General features: G+C 34.8%; 2 protein-coding genes across 5 annotated transcripts; one reads left to right on the top strand and one right to left on the bottom strand.

The window, feature by feature from the left end:
- Window positions 1-377: 377 nt before the first annotated feature.
- On the bottom strand, window positions 378-9,688 carry LOC147407374 (gamma carbonic anhydrase 1, mitochondrial). Its single transcript, XM_086435910.1, has 5 exons — window positions 9,457-9,688; window positions 3,980-4,123; window positions 2,065-2,190; window positions 1,772-1,923; window positions 378-896 (listed from the first exon to the last, which is right to left on the bottom strand). Exons 1-5 carry the CDS (start codon window positions 9,569-9,571, stop codon window positions 618-620), a joined length of 816 nt encoding a protein of 271 aa, XP_086292036.1. The 5' UTR covers window positions 9,572-9,688; the 3' UTR covers window positions 378-617.
- A 5,870-nt stretch (window positions 9,689-15,558) lies between these two features.
- LOC147407373 (protein RER1B-like) lies at window positions 15,559-19,325 on the top strand. Of its 4 annotated transcripts, none has more exons than XM_086435907.1 (5): window positions 15,559-15,812; window positions 16,035-16,119; window positions 16,348-16,720; window positions 18,556-18,736; window positions 18,901-19,325. In XM_086435907.1, exons 3-5 carry the CDS (start codon window positions 16,371-16,373, stop codon window positions 18,952-18,954), a joined length of 585 nt encoding a protein of 194 aa, XP_086292033.1. In that variant the 5' UTR covers window positions 15,559-15,812; window positions 16,035-16,119; window positions 16,348-16,370; the 3' UTR covers window positions 18,955-19,325. The 4 variants fall into 4 exon arrangements, with proteins under 4 accessions (XP_086292033.1, XP_086292035.1, XP_086292031.1 ...); XM_086435909.1 differs by having other exon boundaries at window positions 15,559-15,911; XM_086435905.1 differs by having other exon boundaries at window positions 15,561-15,812; window positions 16,340-16,720.
- Window positions 19,326-20,121: the final 796 nt, after the last annotated feature.

Genomic DNA, 20,121 nt, shown 5'->3' with positions numbered 1-20,121 from the left:
ATGCTAAGGGACGAGTTACGAGTCAATTTTGATGGAGCTTGGCACAATGAGAAATGGGGATAATGGCTTCGATGCTGCATGGGCCAAGAAGATTAAAGCTCAAGGGTGCCCCTATTCAATAATGCTGTGGATGGTGCCATGCAGTTATTGGCAACTACTGAAACTAAAAGGCACATTAGTACCAATCCAGTTATAGTGTTGTGGGTTAGGGGACCTAAACAATGATATGCCAGATCAATACATTGGAAAATGTGCCAATGATTTAATTTAAAGGCCACATAGAGAACTAATTATTCATGTCATGTAGCTGAAATTAGCCGTAAAAAAAAAAAAAAAAAAAAGGTTTTGGTTGCAAGGAACGAAAAAAACAAATCGAGTATCAGCTACAATGTAGAATCAGTTTTATCTAACTGGAAATGAAGTTTCTGAATAACCAGAGCAAAAAAGAAGTTCCAGATGCCACACCATAACCGAGCCTAACGCACAGCTGGACAGCAAAAATTATTGTTAAGCGAAAAAAAAAACCATTCGCCATAAATCCACACAACAAATGTCCCTTGATATTTTAAACCTCATTTGAAAGGAAGGATTGCCCGTCCTTGGGAAAAATATCACTTTTAAGATGCCTTCGGTGATTTATCAGGTAGGATGTTATCAGGAAGGATAAGTTCTGGAGGAACTTCACGGACAACACCCAGCATTGAATCGTATTCCTCATCTCGGCGAGCAAACTTCTTGCGCAATAACTTCTCCAACTCGATCTCGTCAAAGGTCTTAGCATTCTCAGCTGCGTGGACCTGGGCCAAGTTGGTGTAATTTGTCGCTGACTGAGAGATGAAGGCTATCTCTTCCTCTGTGAGTTTCCTAAGGAACTTTGCTGGATTACCTCCCCAGACCTGTGTCATTATATAGTGAAAATATATTAATGTTGTCTCAGGTTCCTATGAAATGAAAAACAATGTCCAAGAAGTAGTTGACCGAGTAAAGGATTTGAACCAAGTTGACTAGATCTGACAAGGGCGAAAAATACCAAGTCCACCACAATTTTTCCAGAAAACAGGAATACTTGAATCAAGGCAACAAGATGGGAAGAAACTATCGTCCCTGAATCTGCCATACATGATAATGTCACTTTCCTAGAGAACTAGACAACAGCTAAAGTGCTACTCAAGATGATGAAGTTCCACAGGAGGACAGGTGTTTTCAACCATATTTCCCTAAGTGGGATTTTCCTTTCACAAAATTGGCGAAATTTCAATGCCTCAACCAGGTCAACTTGGAAATTGAAAAGCCAATCCTTTTGTTATGGGTCATTAATGGGATATGTGATTTATACATACTCAAAAGAGCTGAAACTAAAGAAGGTCAACCTCATGCAGGCATCATTGTACATGCATAACATGAACAATTTACTTGGCATGCAAAAAAATAAAAAATAAAAAACATAAAATTGTTAAAACTTGTGAAAACTTCTCTGAATAAAAAGCCATTTTTGGGACATATACAAATTTTTGAACACATCTAATATGTAACATAAGAACAAGAAAGGTTCATGAATAAGTTTGTAAAGTTTAGGACATTCAAACAAGCTCAGATATATTATAAGATTTTTAGTATAGAAAATAATCACATTGTCATATTGGGTGAAAAAGCTAAATGTGCTTTGGAGCTGTGTCTGCAGCTCCTTGCAAAGAATACTAGAATTTATGTACAAAAAAATAAAAATAAAAATATATAAATGTGTTTTAGAAATGAATGTTTAAGGGCAAACCTCCCCACATGGGATTCTTGTATTCTGCCTCACAAGGGCTCCAGCAGCAACCATGCCATTTTTCTCAACCACCACTCCATCGAGCAGGGTCGCACCCATACCAACAAAAGCCTCATCCTCAACAGTGCAGCCATGTAATACGGCACTATGACCTGCCCAGTTCAAACTCTAAATCATAGTGCAAGGATCTTTATATGAGTCAAACAAGCTAAACCAGCAAAGTTCTTCAAATTGCATGAATGATCAATTTGAGGCAAAAAATATAATAATAGAAATGGTAGCATGTTACTCACCTACAGTAACATTGTCTCCGATGATAGTTGGTAAGACCTTCCCACTCAGATTGGATTTCGCCACATGCACAAGGGAGTTGTCCTGTATGTTAGTTCCTGACCCCACACTGATGCTGTTCACATCACCTGTGCAAAAAACAAGCACATTTATGACAAATGACTTATGATCACTCACTTTCTGAGAAAAACATGAATTATTTGGAGAACAGTTAAGATAAAAGAACAAGATGTATATGATACACACAATGACACATTTTGACTGAGTTGCTGAAGAGAAGTGATGTGACAGCTTCACTGTTCATGAGCAGCATAAGCAGTACATTTTTCTATAGAGAACAAACATGCAGTCTAGAAGAAAGACCGATTAAAAGTGAACGCGTAAAAAACTACTATATGGGGAACTAAATAAGAGACCTAAGACTAGGAACTTCGGAAGAGATGCTTAGGAGACCAAAGAGCATATGAACCATTGTAGAATCAATGCAGCAGCTTTAGCAATGATGAAGATATGTAAAGCTTAACAAGGTAAAAAAATGCACAGGAGAAAATGAACTTTCCTCACAGACTAAGTTTTTTCAAGAAAATTAAGATAAGAAACCAAAGATATCAAAGAAATAGTCTGGACTAAATCCAGGGTACTGAAAAGATTTGTGGGACTGTTAAATAAATGGGGAAGAATCTTTATACGGAATGGCACAGGTGACATGGGAGTTGTACCAAAATATGATTGTTAAATCTCCAACTTTCTGGGTTCTTCTAGAACTCGTAGTCAGACCAAATTTCATATAAAATTGCAAACGTTTTAAGCCCAGTCAAATTTTGGTCCATTCTAGAACCCATAACAACAACCCAAAACAAGGTTCCTTGTGGTGATTGATTACTGCAAAATAATACTGAAGAGTAGTCAAAGATGGAGGCTCCAACAGATTACACAATTTAACTTTTTTAAAGAGATTTACTATTTATAGTAATTTTTGGAGGTACTTGTAATACTAAATCATGATCTTGCTTTTTATAGTAATTCATATTACCCTTTTTGGACACCCAAATATCCCAACGTCTAGAGCAACGGGAAGAGAGAGAGAAAGAGAGAACAACGGAGCGTCTATGAACATGGCTCTCCAAGGAGCCAATCCATAATTGGTTTTCTTGTTACATTACATATTTTTGTTGAGTTTAGTCCCACATCGGACAGTCATTGCCTTGTCTCTCTCCTTATAAGCTCCTAGGCCTCTCCACTCATTGCCAATTGGTTTGGAATTGGACCCCCAAATTATCATGGTATTCGAGCAGGCCTTTCTCTCCTCCACATCACCTAGTTCATATCTCCACGTGCTTCGGCCCACACGCGTGGGGGCGTGTTGAGTTTAGTCCCACATTGGACACTCATTGCCTTGTCTATCTCCTTATAAGTTGGACCTCTCCACTCATTGCCAATTGGTTTTGAGTTAGACCCCCAAAATTTATCAATTTGTTTTCCTCATCTCCTTCTTCATAGTGGAGAGGATCTTTTTTTATTGTAAATCCATCACTACATTCTGCTCTTAGTGGATACATGGAGTGCAGTGGATAGTTGGGCATGTGTCCAACAACATAATCAGTCTATCGGGTAAGATTAACCCTAATTTGGGCTTCTTCAGTCTGAATCTCAGCCCAAGGTCGAACTAGACTATATATGTGTGCATTAATAGACAAGTAACGCACTTACGCCCTTGAACAGGCACGCACTTTTTGGCACTCACAAGAGTCACAATCACCACAAAGTTCAACAGCAGGAGAAATGATACTTCACATTCAAATCTCTCAATGGTGAAAAACTTAATGTTTCTACAAGCAAAAAAGTACTGTTTGAAGGCTAAAAATGGCATATAGAGCAAAGTAAAAAAATCTCAATTATTGTTCAAGTGCAGCATACCTCTCAAAACACATCCATACCAAATTGAGGATGATCGTCCCACCTGAACATCTCCAATGATAGATGCACTTGGGGCCACAAATGCATCCTTATCAACAATAGGAGCTTTGTCAAATATGTTCATGAGCGTCCGATGCCTTGACACTAAAACAACATGAAGATGAGCTGTTAGATGATTGATATCAAAAGAAAGGGGGGGGGGGGTAATGTGTGCTCGTGTGTGTGTATGCATGCACACACAGAACATAGTATCTTTTTTTTAAATGCCAGAGATGCAACACTTTTAAAAGTAGCGATGAAAAGAAAATAGGTACCGACCAAGAAATGAGAAAGAAAGTGAAAGACTTTCAAGGCAAAACTACAAGTTTGACCCAACAGGACTCATACTATTTTGGGAGAACATGAGGTGAATGACTATGGTGTCAACAGGAGCCTGCTTACCCAGCTACTCCAGTTTAGGTCCATCGTTTGGACCACTGACTTTTCGGATCGGGTTCATGATACCTGATTCCAATTCATTACCCAGACTAAATAGGGTCTGCCACTTGCAACTCCTAGGGACCTGACATGTACAGATCTCTGAGAAAGAGAAGGCATGCCCCAGGCGATAACTTCCAGCCCTGGTGGCACAGGCATATGTCAGATTTGGTGGCATGTATTCTAACAAAACAATCTGAGACTCCATTCTGACATTATGCCAGCTCAACTCTCCACAACCACCTGTGCAAGGACATCTATATGCGTGAGAGACACACTGTCTCTTCAAAAAGCAAAAGAGGCCTTGCACAAGTGCTCTCCTCAACCTCTATACCATACCCCTCTTGAAGCCCCAAGTTGGCAAACACAGGTAGCACATGACATAACACCTAATCAACCGTTAAAGAGCATGTGAATACCAAATAGGCACCTATTACGCGGTCCACATGGGTACAAAATGGCTTCCACTTGGCAGTCTATGGGTATGTGACCTGGCACCTAGATTGTGAGCCATTGGTGAATCATCATACTCCAAAACTTGAGATCGGTGCCATCAACATTTCCCCCCTTTTTTGATAGGTAAAGGGTTAGTTGTTAGCAAGGTGAATTTGGGTTCAAGGGATTTTGAACCTAGTGTGTGGGAACAACACTCCGCACATCTTACCAACTTAGCTAAGTTGGCACTTGTCATATTTTATTCCCCTATGGGCAGAGAAAACATGTATGTTTCCTTTATGCACATCTTTGGCACCAAATTGAAGACCATTGGCAAAACTGTTACTGAGGATGACTTGAGCAACGTCACAAGACCCAAGAGTGGGGTGGCAATGGGTTGGATCGTGTTCTTGTTGTGTTGAGGTAAGGGTATTCTGAAAATTTACCCACCCCAAACCCAACCTGTTTAATAATCATGTCAAAAACTTGAACCTAAACCCGACACATTTATCAAATACGTAACCTGGCCAGACTGTGTAACCCGTTCAATAAAATTCTAATCTTAAGTGAAAAACATTAGTTTCATTTCCACCACCAAAAATAAAATACCATTGCTAAAAATAAAGTCACACAACCATAAACCAATATCCACCCAAACAAATTAAGTATCACAAAACATAAACTAAGTTTCACCACCAAAAAATGTACCACAACCAATTAACGAGATGGGAAAGGAAGAAAAAGAAAATGTGTTCATAGCCTGGTACAAAAACTACCTATCCCCGCCTATGACAAATATATCTATATCTATATCTTTATGTTTTTTTTTTTTTTTTTGCTTGGTCGCGTTGGTGGTTAACAGTTAACATTAGTTTATTCAAGGGGTTTGAACCCTAAGACCTTGGGAACAACCTCCACAAGGTCTTACCACTTAGCTAAGTGGTCATTATTATATATATATATATATATAGAGAGAGAGAGAGAGAGTGAGTGAGTGAGTCTAACTTTACTAACTTATTACGATTTCAAATCTTACTAAAGGTCATTGAACTCACCCTGTGGCATCCAAAAACATGATCTGGTGCCACAAGGATGGAGAGGACAAAATTCTAATGAGCTTAAGAAAAAAAAAACTTAAAAAAGATTATTTTTCATTGTTAAATTTTAATTTTAAATTTGGGCGTTCGGTGGGAGTTCAGTAGCCGTCCATTTTCAAAATCTTGGACCAAGTCTAAAAAATATACATTTAATTTTTTTTATCTAAATTTTTCCATGAAATCTAGAGGACTGTTGTGTTGGATTGCCAATTTGGTAATCCATTTGAGCTCAACGACCCTTAGTAAGATTTGAAATCTTGCTAAGGAAAGTTTTCTCAAAAAAATAATAATAAAAGCAACCTTCCATCACCATGACCATTCCAAACTCATGCCTATAAAATAGAAATAATCAATAAAAAATAATTAGAGAAAAGGAAATGGAGATGTAAAAATTAACATCATTTTTTGTGAATCTTAATTCCTCTCATTAGGTACTATGCATCAAGACAAATAGAATTGGAGCATTGCATGGATTGACACTCATTCATGTTCATATTAAGCTTGCAAATATCCTCAGTGAGATATTCCAATTTAGGTAACAAATTATCTACATTACAATATAGTCCAATTTAAGTAACAAATTATCTACATCCCTAACCTAGACATGACCCTTTTAATAATCGGGTAAGACGGGTCCACATAGTTTATGACCCAAATACAATTAGGCTCAACCCAAATCCACTAATTTCGTGTCATTTTTTAGTCGCGTTCGCGGTTGTGTTAAGATTGCCACCCCAAGACAATGGAATTCAGGAAGCGCAATGAGTACGGCATATGCAACTCGACTGAACCTAGCCCAATGGAAGTTAAAAAGTGCCACAAGGATGGCATAGTTGACTCTTCTATACTTGGGCCAACGGAGTCAAGAAGCATGATGACGATGGCATGGGTAACTCTTTGGACCAAGCCAATGGAAGTCAAGATGTTCCACGAGGATGGCATAGGCAACGCAACTAGACTTAAGCCTATGGGACTCAAAAAGTGCCATGAGGATGGCAAAGGTGACACTATTGAACATGAACCAGTGGAAGTCAAGAGGCACCGAGAGGATGGCATGGGTGACTCCAATAGTCTCGAACTAATTTAAGTCAAAGAAGTCATGAGGACAGCATAAGCAACTTCACTAGACCCAAGCCAATGGCAGTTAAGAAACAACCTTATTGATATAAAACTAGCAAACCATGAAGGATATTATATTTGATTCGATGAAGTAGAGGCCAATAGCTTATGTATTTCGATCTAGATTTGTTCTTCAATGTAATAGCAAATTGATGAGCTGGTTGTTTAATAGGTACGACACCTCGATCAACATTAAGATGCTGTGCTCAACATAGTGATGAACACATCTTTGAACTCAATCAATGGGAATAACAAGGCATGTTTAAGAACTTACAGAAACGAGGTGTGGTTCATCGTTTGTCCGTAAATTGATTGCATCCAAATCTTTTGTAATTGCCTAAGTGTCTTCTCGTGGTTGTAATGATGCATCTTCTAGCTCGTCTTGATCATTTTTCTCTTTTTCATTGGTAATACATGCTGCGAGCAGAGGTGTCACCCACGTCCCTAGGAAATTGTTGTTAGCAATATACAACTTGTATGTGGGTGTTTATTTTGGTTGACTCGAGAGACTATAAACAACGGCGCATTCAAATCAGCTTGTGAGGAGTTGAGGCTAAAGATAAATTACATTCATTTGGAAGCTTTGTGTTTTGCATGTTATCAGCAAATCAATGTGTATTCAACCTGTTCCATATGTTTTTCGAACATGGCAACAATGGGTCATGGGTGATCACATTCATGTGGAGCATGGTGCCTATAATCATGAAGTATATCGACATGAACAGTTAGCGAGTTCTCGAGTAGAATTTAGATTTTGGCATAAGCACATTTCACTGTGAAGATTTGACAAAGGGCTTTGCAAACTTTTGTTATATATCCTATCGGTTTGTGAAACCGGCAAACAGGGCCTTATATTAAAGAATTTTTGCACACAGACAATGGAATTAATAGCATTATTATGAATCCATTTCTTAATCTTTGGCATTGCAGGGGAGCTGGTTTCACCTTCATCCTTACACCTAGTATGGGCGCTTGTTAGAAATGCTATGATTTGGTGGGTTGCGCTTTGACCTTTGTGAAGCAATATAGGAATTGTAAGCAACTTAGTGATGTTCATGTCATGGACCCTCTTTTGATTTATTTTTTTCCGCAACCTTACTTGTCCCCTTTCAACCATAGTTAGTACTAATGTTGCAGTTAATTTGGAAGTATCACTGAGCTCAAAGAACATTGGGATACAAGGAATTCTATAACAAGATGTTGTACATCAGCTCCATATCAATAATGCATGTTTCCACTAGGCACAGTTCTAAATAATTTATTCATTGCAATCCATAAATCTATTGTTGAACCTATTTTTAAATGATCTGCCATAGTTCTCACCCTCGACGGTTGAAAATACCTCCCCAACAAATTGACCAAATGTAGTGAGTTGGATAAGTACTTGTTTACGTAAGATGTTGACTAAACAAGGTGAATCGAATCATTACCAAAACCAATTTAATGGTGATACAACATCAATTCTAACAAGAGGTGAGGGAAAATGAATACAAATAGCGGCAATAAAGAAAGGGAGGGAGAGAGAAGCCAAGAAGTCGATGTCGTAGAGACCTGCTATCTATAGATTTCCAAGATATAAAAAGGCAAAAAAAATTATGTCCCATATGGTTTCGGCTAGCTCCATTAGCACTGGCGAGCTAATAAAATAGTACGTGAGAATGTCTACACGTGTGAGGGGGTCACTGTCTCTTCATAAAGCAAAATATGCTTTGTATAGGTATCCTCCACAAACTCCAAACCTTGCCCCAGTTGGCAAACATAGGTGGCACCTACTCAGCAACGCACACACGTGACTATGTGCCAAGTAGGCAGTCCATGTGTATGTGACGTGGCACAAAGCTGGAGTTACATTGGTAAGTCGTCGTACTCCATACCTCAATGGATTGTTACCATCTACAGTTACTAAAAGTGAAATTTTCTAGTCTTATCCAATATTATATTAATGAAAGACAAAACCAGTTAACAACTAAAAACTGCAGAAAAATCAACAATTCTAACAAACAAGAACAAGCATCGACCGGCAAATTCTATATATAAGAAGATTACATTTCTTTCCAATCAAAACTAAAAATGTTACATCTAACTAACCTAAGTAGATTTGAATTACCCTAAACCTAATTGGACCTCCCAAACAAATGGAAATCTACACTGCCAATTGCCAACAGTTCATTACGTAAAATAAATTCGAATTTCTTTCAGAACATTCAGCAATCTGGAAATGATAAAATATACATAGAGATAAGAACAAAATTAAAAAGGATTGGACTTAGAAATGTAATGGATTTCTGGGGTAAGAGGATATGATTAACGAAAAGTAGAATTAGGGTTAGAAGTGAGGATGAACCGTACATTGCTCTTGGAAGTAATAATTGCCTTGAAGGCGACAGCCGAGACGATCAATAGCTTGGCCGGTCTCACGAATCCAGAATCCAACCGTGTAGATCGCTTTCCCCAACGTCCCCATTTTGTTCTACAGAAGATATTTGATCGAACTATTTTTCACTGTTGGGAGAGAGAAGGCGTGGGATTTAGCTGTGAGAGAGGAAATAAAATGAGAAGGGGGCACACCCGTAGACCTTCCAATAGTTAATGAGATTAGGAGTGACGAGTGGCCGAGCGGGTTGGCTAGGTGTTGCTGTCAATCCAATAATTAGTAGGAACTCCATGGCAGTCAACAAACTATAGGTAGACCCTTGAGTTTTGTATAGAACTAAAAATATATGAGAGCTGCTATTGGCACACCAACTTTTACTTATTACACTCTAATCTCTTCTATTATTTATCACACCCCAATTAAAGATTTAAACACACTATTCAAAGATTTGGCTCAGGTTCTTAGTCAACATTTAAGCAATTTCAATAGTTCTTTCCAATGAGGATTAGGATCGTGTAAAATCCTAAACACAAAAAATGGAATCTGGCATAAAAAAATGAGAGTTTTTATGGCGTCCCAACTTCTACTCATTCTCAACTATTCACTTGTGAGATTTTTCCTAAAACGTGCACAACTTTTGCAAGATTTCGAATATGATACACTATTCATTCGACTAATGGCTTCCATAGGAGTGAGGAGAGCAATCAAGTGCATGTGGAATTTTATAAAGAACTAGTATCAAACAAGGTGTCTTGTTAACGGTGTCTATGGCACACATTGGACTCCTAATCAAATTGTTTTCTAACATTGTGCACATCTCAATGTGTTTAATCTCTAACAAAAACGTACCACGTAGGCATATATATCATAGGAATGGGACACCATTATGGATTAAGGGTGTCAATGGGTACTCAATTACCCAATCATCCGAGGTACCTGAAATTGATTAGTTGGTTTTGGGTTTTCTAATATTGACCTGATCATTTTTAGGTCCGATTCTGAGTAGCAATCTAAAGGACTTGATAAGAATTGAGTCTTCTTTGGGTACCTTACGGGTATCTAATGGGTAATGAATAGTAAACTTATAACATTATGATAAAATTAGTAGTTTAATTAAATGCTTACAAAGAGATATCCTAAAGTAACTGTAGTTGAAGTAAATTAAAATATAAAGAAAATGTAAAGTCTTTAATTTTTACCTTTTCTTTACATGTACTCCTATTCATTTCTCATGTGTTTTATACAATTTCAATGACATAAATGGTTCATATTATAATTTTTTGTACTTTTATTCTTAAAAGTTTGATTTGTTTGAAGAATTTATTGTTGAACGTAACTTTCACTTGATGAATTAAGAGTTAAAGTGTTAAATATTTAAACAATTGAGTGGGTATATGTTGGGTGTCGGGTATTTGTTGCATCGTTATGATTCAAAAGATCTCATACCCAAAATCAAAATTAATAAGAATCGGAATCGAACTCTTACCATTGACACTCCTATGGCCATAAAAATGCAAAGAGGAGAACTTTCATGGCCGAATCTAAAGTTCGACTAGTCTGGTTCATGTTGATCAGGTTTGGTCCATAGTCAACTCAATTTTGATTTAAGTCATGTTTTAGTTTAATTCAATTTTAAGTTATTTGAAAGTTGTTTGGTTCATTTCTATTTTGTTTTTAAATTTTCATTTTTTATATTACAATTAAATGTTCAAATTGAGTTTTAATAGGATTAGAAGATTAATAATATGTTATAGATAGATTAAGAAGTTATTTTATAGTATTTTATAAAACTTTTAAGTTCTTATGGTGAAGTTATTTATATAAGGTGCTTCAAAAAAGAAATTCAATTAATTTTAAACATATTAATCAATTTATCTTTTATCTCTTGGTCAATTTCTAGTTCTTTCTTTTATATTTTCAACTTATTGTTTGGTTATCAATTGAATCTATTTATTTAAAAATGACTTTGTATGTTCCATTGAACATAATCTCTTAACTTATTTTGAATATATTAATTCACACGCTTCTACTATGTCAAGTGTTATCGAAGCTTTTGCTACGATCTACATTCATGGATGATGATGAAGAATTCATCACTAAAATTGAATTGGAAGTCCAATTTGAGAAGTTTGAAAAAGGTGAATAGACAGTTGTATTATTTGTAACTTAATATCAGTACAACATGATTATCCTTCAATTTGACATAGTCTTTTTTAGACGACATGTTAAATGCAACATAGGTTGTGCCAATTGATTTTAATAGTGGAAGTTCGAAATATATAATTTCAAGTCACATGGTCAATGCACCCAAGTTACCTACTATGCATCACCCTATACCTTATTCTATATGCTAGGTGGACAATAAGTTCAAGAATAATGTGACAAGCCAATACTCCATTTCTCTGAGCAGTAGACTATATAATGATGAGATTATTTATGATATTGTCATAATGAGAGCATGTCACATCCTCTTGGGAAGGCCTTGATTTCATGATAATAATGTCACTTACCGAGCAAAGCCAATACCTACCTGTCAATACCTACCTGTCAAAGTGATCCTACATCGTTCTCATGTAAAGACCAAGATTGTCTAACCAATCAAGGAGGGGAGGGGAGGGGAGGGGAGGGGGGAGAACATATTTTATTTCCACTAAAATCAATGAGGACTTAAAGGAAATAAGTCAATTGTTTCTAGTGGCAATACAATCTCCCAATGAGACCTTCCTACTTAAGTTTTTCATCAAGTTATTGAGGAATTTTCTTGTATTTTTTCTTTGAAATTATTAGATTTATTATCTTTCATGAGAAATATAAAACACCACATCAATTTAGTGCCCGGTGCAAGTCTCCCAAATCTACCCTATTATGGGATGAGTCCAAAAGAATATAGCATATTGAACGAACAAGTGAAAAAAGAACCTTGAAGCTTCTTTTGGCAAGTACAAAGTCGATGACAATAAATATAAAAGATTCAAGAGGTATAAAAAAAGAGATTTTGTCATGATTTATCTTAGTAAAGATAGTTTTTTCATCATAATTTACAGCAAAATCAAGTTGAAGAAAATTGAACCATTTTATATATTGAATAAGATAAACAATAATACTTATATGATGAATTTGACTGATGATATGTTATAATCAATTATATTTTCTAAATTAAGTTTGAAGAATGATATCATTGAGAATGGATTAGAATAAGAGATGAATAAAAAATAAGAAAAAAAACCTCCAAAAACAACTCAAGGACAAAAATTTATAAAAGAAAATGGGGCCTATGTAGCACATCCACATGATATAGAACAAATTGCTCTTGATTTTCTAGAGAAACTGGACCATAAAAAATGCGAAGAAAAGAGAATTTTCATGGTCGAATCAACCCATCCAAATTTAATCGAGTTGACTCAATACAATCAAGTCAACTCAATTTAACCAACCTAGTTTAGGTTGACCAGGTTGGGTCCAACCCAATTTTAATTTGAACCACATGTCTTTAATTTAGTTCTATTTTAGATTATTTAAAAGTTGTTTGGTTAGCTTTTATTTCAACTTTATAAAATTTATATTTTGCTTGATTTCTAATTTATTTTTAGATTTCTATATTTTATTCTAAGTTTATTTTTATTATTATGATATAATTTGAAGTGTTTTTAAGTATTTAAATTAAATTTTAGTATGATTAGAAGGTTAGTAATATATTATAGATAGATTAGAAAGTTACTCTTTAGTATTTAAAAAAAATAAAATTCTTTTTGAATCTATTAATTCACATACTTAGGTGGTGTTTGTTTGCGTTATTTTTCAGCGCTTATTGCTGAAAAAAATTAAATTCAGCACTTTTGTCAAAATAGCGCGTTTGTTTACTTTATATTTTCAGCGCTTATTGCTGAAAATAAGTGAAAAAAAATTTAGCACTATTTTGATGCTGAAAAAAAGTGTTGAAGCGGTAAGCACTTCGCTTTTTTCAACACGGACAAGTTTGCCCTTTGTTTTTTTTAGTATGGACAAGTATTCCCTTATTCTTAAAAAGATATTACCTCTTATATCCCATGGATAAGTATATAAACACCCCACAAATTAATAAACCCACACCATAGCTAAATTATTTTGTCTTATATGAGTTAAAAGTTTTGGAATGAGTTAATTTTTGATGAGAATGATCTCTACAATGAGGAGATCATTTTCACAAAAAATCAGCACATCTTGAAACTTCTAACCCTATCAAAACAAGTTCAAGAACCGTAAATTGTCCATTTAAAAAAAAAAAAAATTATTTTTGACGAGTTAGAAGTTTCAAAATAGATTGATTTTTGGTGAGGATGATCTCTAGACCATATAGACCATCCTTGCTAAAAATTTGCTCATTCCAAAAACTTTAACCCATATAAAACAAAACAAAAAATGACTATAGTGTAAGTTGCCCTTATTAATTCATAGGGTGCTTTTATAATTACACATCCTTCATTTCCATCGAAAATTATTCATCCAAAATTAGGTTATTTTAAAGTTGATTTCAAATTTTGGTGACTTGTATGACATTATTATTTTTAATTTGAAATTTGTGGACTTTTATAAATAGAAATTATTATTTGTAAATTGAAGATTTGAGTATTATTTAAAAATAAATTGTATTTTAATTTTATAAGAAATAATATATTTTATTGTGTTTAATAATAAATAAGCATTTGAAACATGCAAACAATGTATAATATGATTGTAAAGGTAACAAAGACAATTTACCAGTTTCAGCAATGTGTAACAAACATGATTCAGCATCTAAACAAACAACTTTTCCAGCACTTAAATTCAACGCTTATAAGTTTCAGCGCTTAATGCTATTCAATACTTAGGCAGTGTTTGTTTGCGTTATTTTTCAGCACTTATTGCTGAAAAAAATTAAATTCAGCACTTTTGTCAAAATAACGCGTTTGTTTACTCTATATTTTCAGCGCTTATTGCTGAAAATAAGTGAAAAAAATTCAACACTATTTTGATGCTGAAAATAAGTGCTGAAGCGGTAAGCACTTCACTTTTTTCAACACGGACAAGTTTGCCCTTTATTTTTTTGAGTATGGACAAGTATTCCCTTATTATTAAAAGGATATTACCTCTTATATCCCATGGATAAGTATATAAACACCCCACAAATTAATAAACCCACACCATAGCTAAATTATTTTGTCTTATATGGGTTAAAAGTTTTGGAATGAGTTAATTTTTGATGAGGATGATCTTTACAACGAGGAGATCATCCTCACAAAAAATCAACACATCTTGAAACTTCTAACCCTATCAAAACAAGTTCAAGAACCGTAAATTGTCCATTTATTTTTTATTTTTTGAAAACTATTTTTGACGAGTTAGAAGTTTCAAAATAAACTGATTTTTGGTGATGATGATCTCTAGACTATATAGATCATTCTCACTAAAAATTTGCTCATTCCAAAAACTTTAACCCATATAAAACAAAATAAAAAATGGCTATAGTGTGGGTTGCCCTTATTAATTCATAGGGTGCTTTTATAATTACACATTCTTCATTTCCATCGAAAATTATTCATCCAAAATTAAGTTATTTTAAAGTTGATTTCAAATTTTGGTGACTTGTATGACATTATTATTTTTAATTTGAAATTTGTGGGCTTTTATAAATAGAAATTATTATTTATAAATTGAAGATCTGAGTATTATTTATTATTTAAAAATAAATTGTATTTTAATTTTATAAGAAATAATATATTTTATTGTGTTTGATAATAAATAAGTATTTGAAACATGCAAACAATGTATAATATGATTGTAAGGGTAACAAAGATAATTTACTAGTTTCAGTAATGTGTAACAAACATGATTCAGCATCTAAACAAACAACTTTTTCAGCACTTAAATTCAGTGTTTATAAGTTTCAGCGCTTAATGCTATTCAACAAATAACACCTTATTTTTTTTAGTTTAACATACACCACCTTACAATACGTCAAAACCAATTAGATTTTTGCCAAAAAAGACCATTTAGATTTTAAGGAATTGAATGTTGGATGGAGCAAAACATTTTAATAATAGATTGAACGTAAATGATGAGGCTTTATCGAAATTTAACACCTCTATTAAACGATCTTCAGCTGGGACTTGATTGCGAGTGTCGGTAGTACCGTACACCTATATACAAGGACGACACTATCCGTCACATTTTCTATCTGTTTTCGCGGTTGTTTCAACCATTTGGTCTCCTCCTTTGTCTGTGTTCTTGAAGAAAGTGTGACAAAACATATAGTTTCGATTCTCGACTCTCCATTTTTTCTCAGCAAATCTATTGTTTAAACCCTAATTCGCAGGTGAACTGCTGCTCCATCTCTCATGTTATGGTGTTCTGCAATTCTTATTTTGGTTATAAAAATCTTGATTCGCAATCGCACACAGATCTAGATTTTATCGTTAGTTTCTTCAGTTTTACGTGTCATGAATCTGTATTTCAGTTTTTTTTTTTTTTTGCTAACTTCTGCATTTCGATTTATGTTTCTGATTTCCATTTCTCCATCTCAAACTTGATTGTGCAGCTGTTCGGTGGAGATTTGATCGGAAATTTAGGATTAATTTGAGTATCCAGGATTTAAATCGTTCGAGATCTGCAATTGATAAGAGGTATAATTTGTTCAAATTTAGGTGTGTTTGTTTCTCGTTTGAGATCTAGATGTCGTCTGAGCCCTAATTTACACGGAGATTCAACTTTCTCTTCCCAAATCTGGCTCGTTTTCTGTATTTTTTTTTTTAATCAATTTTTTGCTAAAACCCTAATATTCACGTATGCCTCACTCTTAAGGGGCTTTTATTTGAATTTTATTGAAATTTTGTTTTCTATTAGATCTGTAGAGGAAGTATAAGAGCTAATTTTCATGGAAGGTGTTGAGGGTGATGGATCATCTGCTGTGTCTCCATTGGCAAAATGGAGAAATGATTTCTCGAGGGCATTTCAGTACTATTTGGATAGATCCACTCCACATCCAGTCCAGAGATGGCTTGGAACTCTAGCTGTTGCATTGATTTATGTTTTACGTGTTTACTACGTTCAAGGGTTTTACGTCGTCTCTTATGGGTTGGGGATATATCTTTTGAACCTCTTAATTGGGTTTCTTTCACCAAAGGTTGATCCAGAATCGGAAGCATTGGATGGGGCTTCATTGCCTACAAAAGGATCAGATGAGTTCAGGCCTTTCATTCGCCGCCTACCCGAGTTTAAGTTCTGGTAATAGCACATTTCTTTTATTGGCATTTAATTTATCCTGCAATACCATTTCTTGATTCTAAAGCCCTTACAACTCTTACAACTAGAAACTATGTTTCTTGAAAGTTTGGACGAGAGGCGATGAATTGTTTGTCCTTTTTTCCACCTCATCGGAGAGGTAACTTTGTTCATAAGTCTGAATGTGGTTTAGTTGAACCTTGCATTCATAGGTCTGTAAATGAGTAATGTACTACTGTTAAAATGATTGTAGGGGGATTTAGCTTAACCCTTCTCAATATAGTTAATATTTTGTACTATTGTATAGTGAATTTCTGCATGTTGAAGAGTAGGGGCTGGGGGCATTCTTGTTAGCATTTACATGATACGTTTTGAAAAAAATAATATAAATTAGGTGTCTTCCTGTGAAGTACGATATTGTGGTCATAATTATGAATGTTTAGTGAAATGCATTGTGTCATGCATATTACATACTATAAGTTAATGTTACCCTGGGTAATTGCATGTTTATGTGGAATTTATTCCTTAAGTTATATTGATCATGTATTCCATCTTTTATTTCATAGTGCATTTTGTACAAGTTCCTTCCTTCGCTATAATTGGCCTTCATTGAACATACCCAAACCATTTCAGTGGACTTTGTCTTATTTTATCGCCCTTTGGCTCTACTACTACATGTCCTTGTAGGCGTTTATTTCTAATTTTATCTTTTCTAGTCTTTCCACTCATCCATCTCAACATCTTCATCTTTGCTACATTCACTTTATTAACATTATACTTTTGACAGTCCAACATTCAGTTTCATAAAGTATAGTTGATCTTATTGTTGTCTTATAAAATTTTCCTTTTAATTTGATTGTTCTGCGTTGATCTTGTAGCACTACGAAAGCACATGCACTTCTCCACTTTAATCATCTACTTTGATTCTACGAGTAACATCTTTCATAATTTATCCATTGTAATGTATAATCGACCCAAGATGATGAAAGTGATTTCACCAGGGTATTTCTTGACCATTGAGTTTTTCTTGTCGGCTGCCAATATTAAATACACTCTTTAAGTACTCAGGTATTGGTTCTACTTATTCTGAATTCCTTAAACTCTTAACACCTTTCTCAAGAACTTTAGTTTGTGTTGATTCTTTCTAGTCTTACTATCTAGTATTTCACTATCTACAAATAATATCTACCAAGTTATGTGCACTTGAATGTGAATAATTACTTTATCTATAAATATGGGCTCAAAACTGATTCTTGATGTAAACCAATTGTAACTGGGAATTCATTCATCACCTCTCTACTTGCTCTCACATTAGTTTTAACCCTTTCACACATCTCCTTAATTATGTCCATATATCCATTTTGAATCCCTTTCTTTCCCAATACCACCAAATTAACTCGTTAGATTTTTTTATTTTTTATTTTTTATTTTATTTATTTATATTTATAGGCTTTTTGGTCAATGGCCAATAATTAGTGGTGGAGGTGGGTTTTGGAACCTAAGTCATGATATCACACTCACAAACCTTACTAACTTAGGAAGCTAGCACTTTCACTCTCCTGGTGCTTTGTCATATGCTATCTCTAAGTGAATAAATTTTATATGAAGATTCCTCCTCTTTTTCCAATATACTTCTCTATCATTTGTCCAAGTAGAAAGATTGGTTTGATGGTTGATCTTCATGGCATAAAACAAAGTTGGTTATTTGATATATTTGTTTATTTGCCTTAACATTTCTTCAATCTCTCTTTGATCATTAAAAATATTAGTTAATTTCTAATGCAGTGGACCAATGTAGGCTTGAGGATAACCTTTCCTTTTTTGTTCCACTGCTGTAGGTATTCCATCACAAAGGCCTTTTGTGTAGCATTTCTTATGACCTTTTTCTCCATGTTTGACGTCCCTGTCTTCTGGCCCATATTGCTGTGCTACTGGATTGTTTTATTTGTCCTCACGATGAAACGTCAAATCCTACACATGATCAAATACAAATATGTCCCATTCAACATTGGAAAGCAGGTGAGCTTTAAGTTCTTTCATTTGTTACCAGTACCGCTATAGCTACAATTATCCTTGTTTTTGTTGTTGGTGGTGGAGAGGGTGGTTGCCGCTACTCAGTCTCATTTGATCTCATCTCTTGTTTGTTAAAAATATATAGTGCTCATCTTACTTGGCTTTAACAGAGATACACCGGAAAGAAGTCTTCTGCAAGTAGCAGTGGCTTGCCTAAGGACTGAAGTTTAGCGAACGTGCGACTCTGGAACGAATACAAGAAATGGAAAACGCAGGCCCTGAAGACTGTCATGCTTTTAGATATTTTTAAACGACAGATTTTTAATGTCATTGCAGGATTCTAATGCTTTGCCTACTCAACGTTCACTTAAAGAGTAGCATTTTTTTTTTTCCATTTTTTATTTTTTAGGCCAGCAAACGTGACAAGAACTTGTGCGTACACAATATGATGGTTTAGATTCTTTCTTTCCTGTTTTGTAAATTTCAAGCATTGTAGAGTGCGTCGCTGAAACTTCTATCCTCCTGTATGTTAGTTGCTTCTTGTCCTTGAAAATTTCACTGTTTGTGTACCAATGGTTTTGGTTATCTTTTACTACCCTTGCTTCTTTCTTAAAATTGTAATTTTAAAGGGGGCATGATCTGTCTTATATACATTATCCGATAAGATGGCTTTGCTTTGATACCTTGGTCAATGCTTTTATTGTGTGAACAAGAATCCGCCAAATTTCATGAAAATCGGGCTTGCAATTCTAATTTTAACTACACAGATTGCAAAGCTTCTTTGGCTGGTATTTTGAAAAAAATGTTTTAAATGGGAAAATGCATGGTTGTCTTGATGTAATAATATTCCTTGTAATGGTTAGCAGACACCCTTAAATCAAAGCTTGAAAAATAAGGAAGGTTTAATTTTTGTGAAATTCCTCAATCATTGAATTCTGAATTGCAAAGCTTTCTCATTTCTTCTTTATACTTTCTAGTTTTGACACAAATTTCTGGGGTGCAAAAAGAATTATTGTACTTCAGACAAACCACTAAATGCCTTCGTCTTAAACCCAATGATTAGGATATTTCTCAGGATAAGTATCCCATGGATTTTTATCATCAGGATACATATTAAATCCCCGTAGTTGAATTTCATGTTTACAAAATTGGGATTATATATATATATATATATTGACGAGTCACCCATGGTATTCAATCTCTTTAACTACCTGAGTGGTTTTATTTTTCAACCTAAACGTCATCAACTTGCTAAACATTTTTCTCATCAATCTTCTCAAAAACCTTATCTTGTTCTTAAGGCTTGAAGGCTTAAGAGGAGAATCTTGATGTTGAAGATGCAGGTAAAATATTTCACATCCTATAGAGGCCGAAGATGACATATTTTTAGG

Source organism: Akebia trifoliata, chromosome 3 (genome assembly GCF_017979445.1).
Source record: "Akebia trifoliata isolate Shusen 1 chromosome 3, ASM1797944v1, whole genome shotgun sequence".
NCBI classification, from domain to species: Eukaryota; Viridiplantae; Streptophyta; class Magnoliopsida; order Ranunculales; family Lardizabalaceae; genus Akebia; species Akebia trifoliata.
The sequence above is the reverse complement of the archived record's forward strand: the minus strand, read 5'-3'. Positions and strand labels throughout refer to the sequence as shown.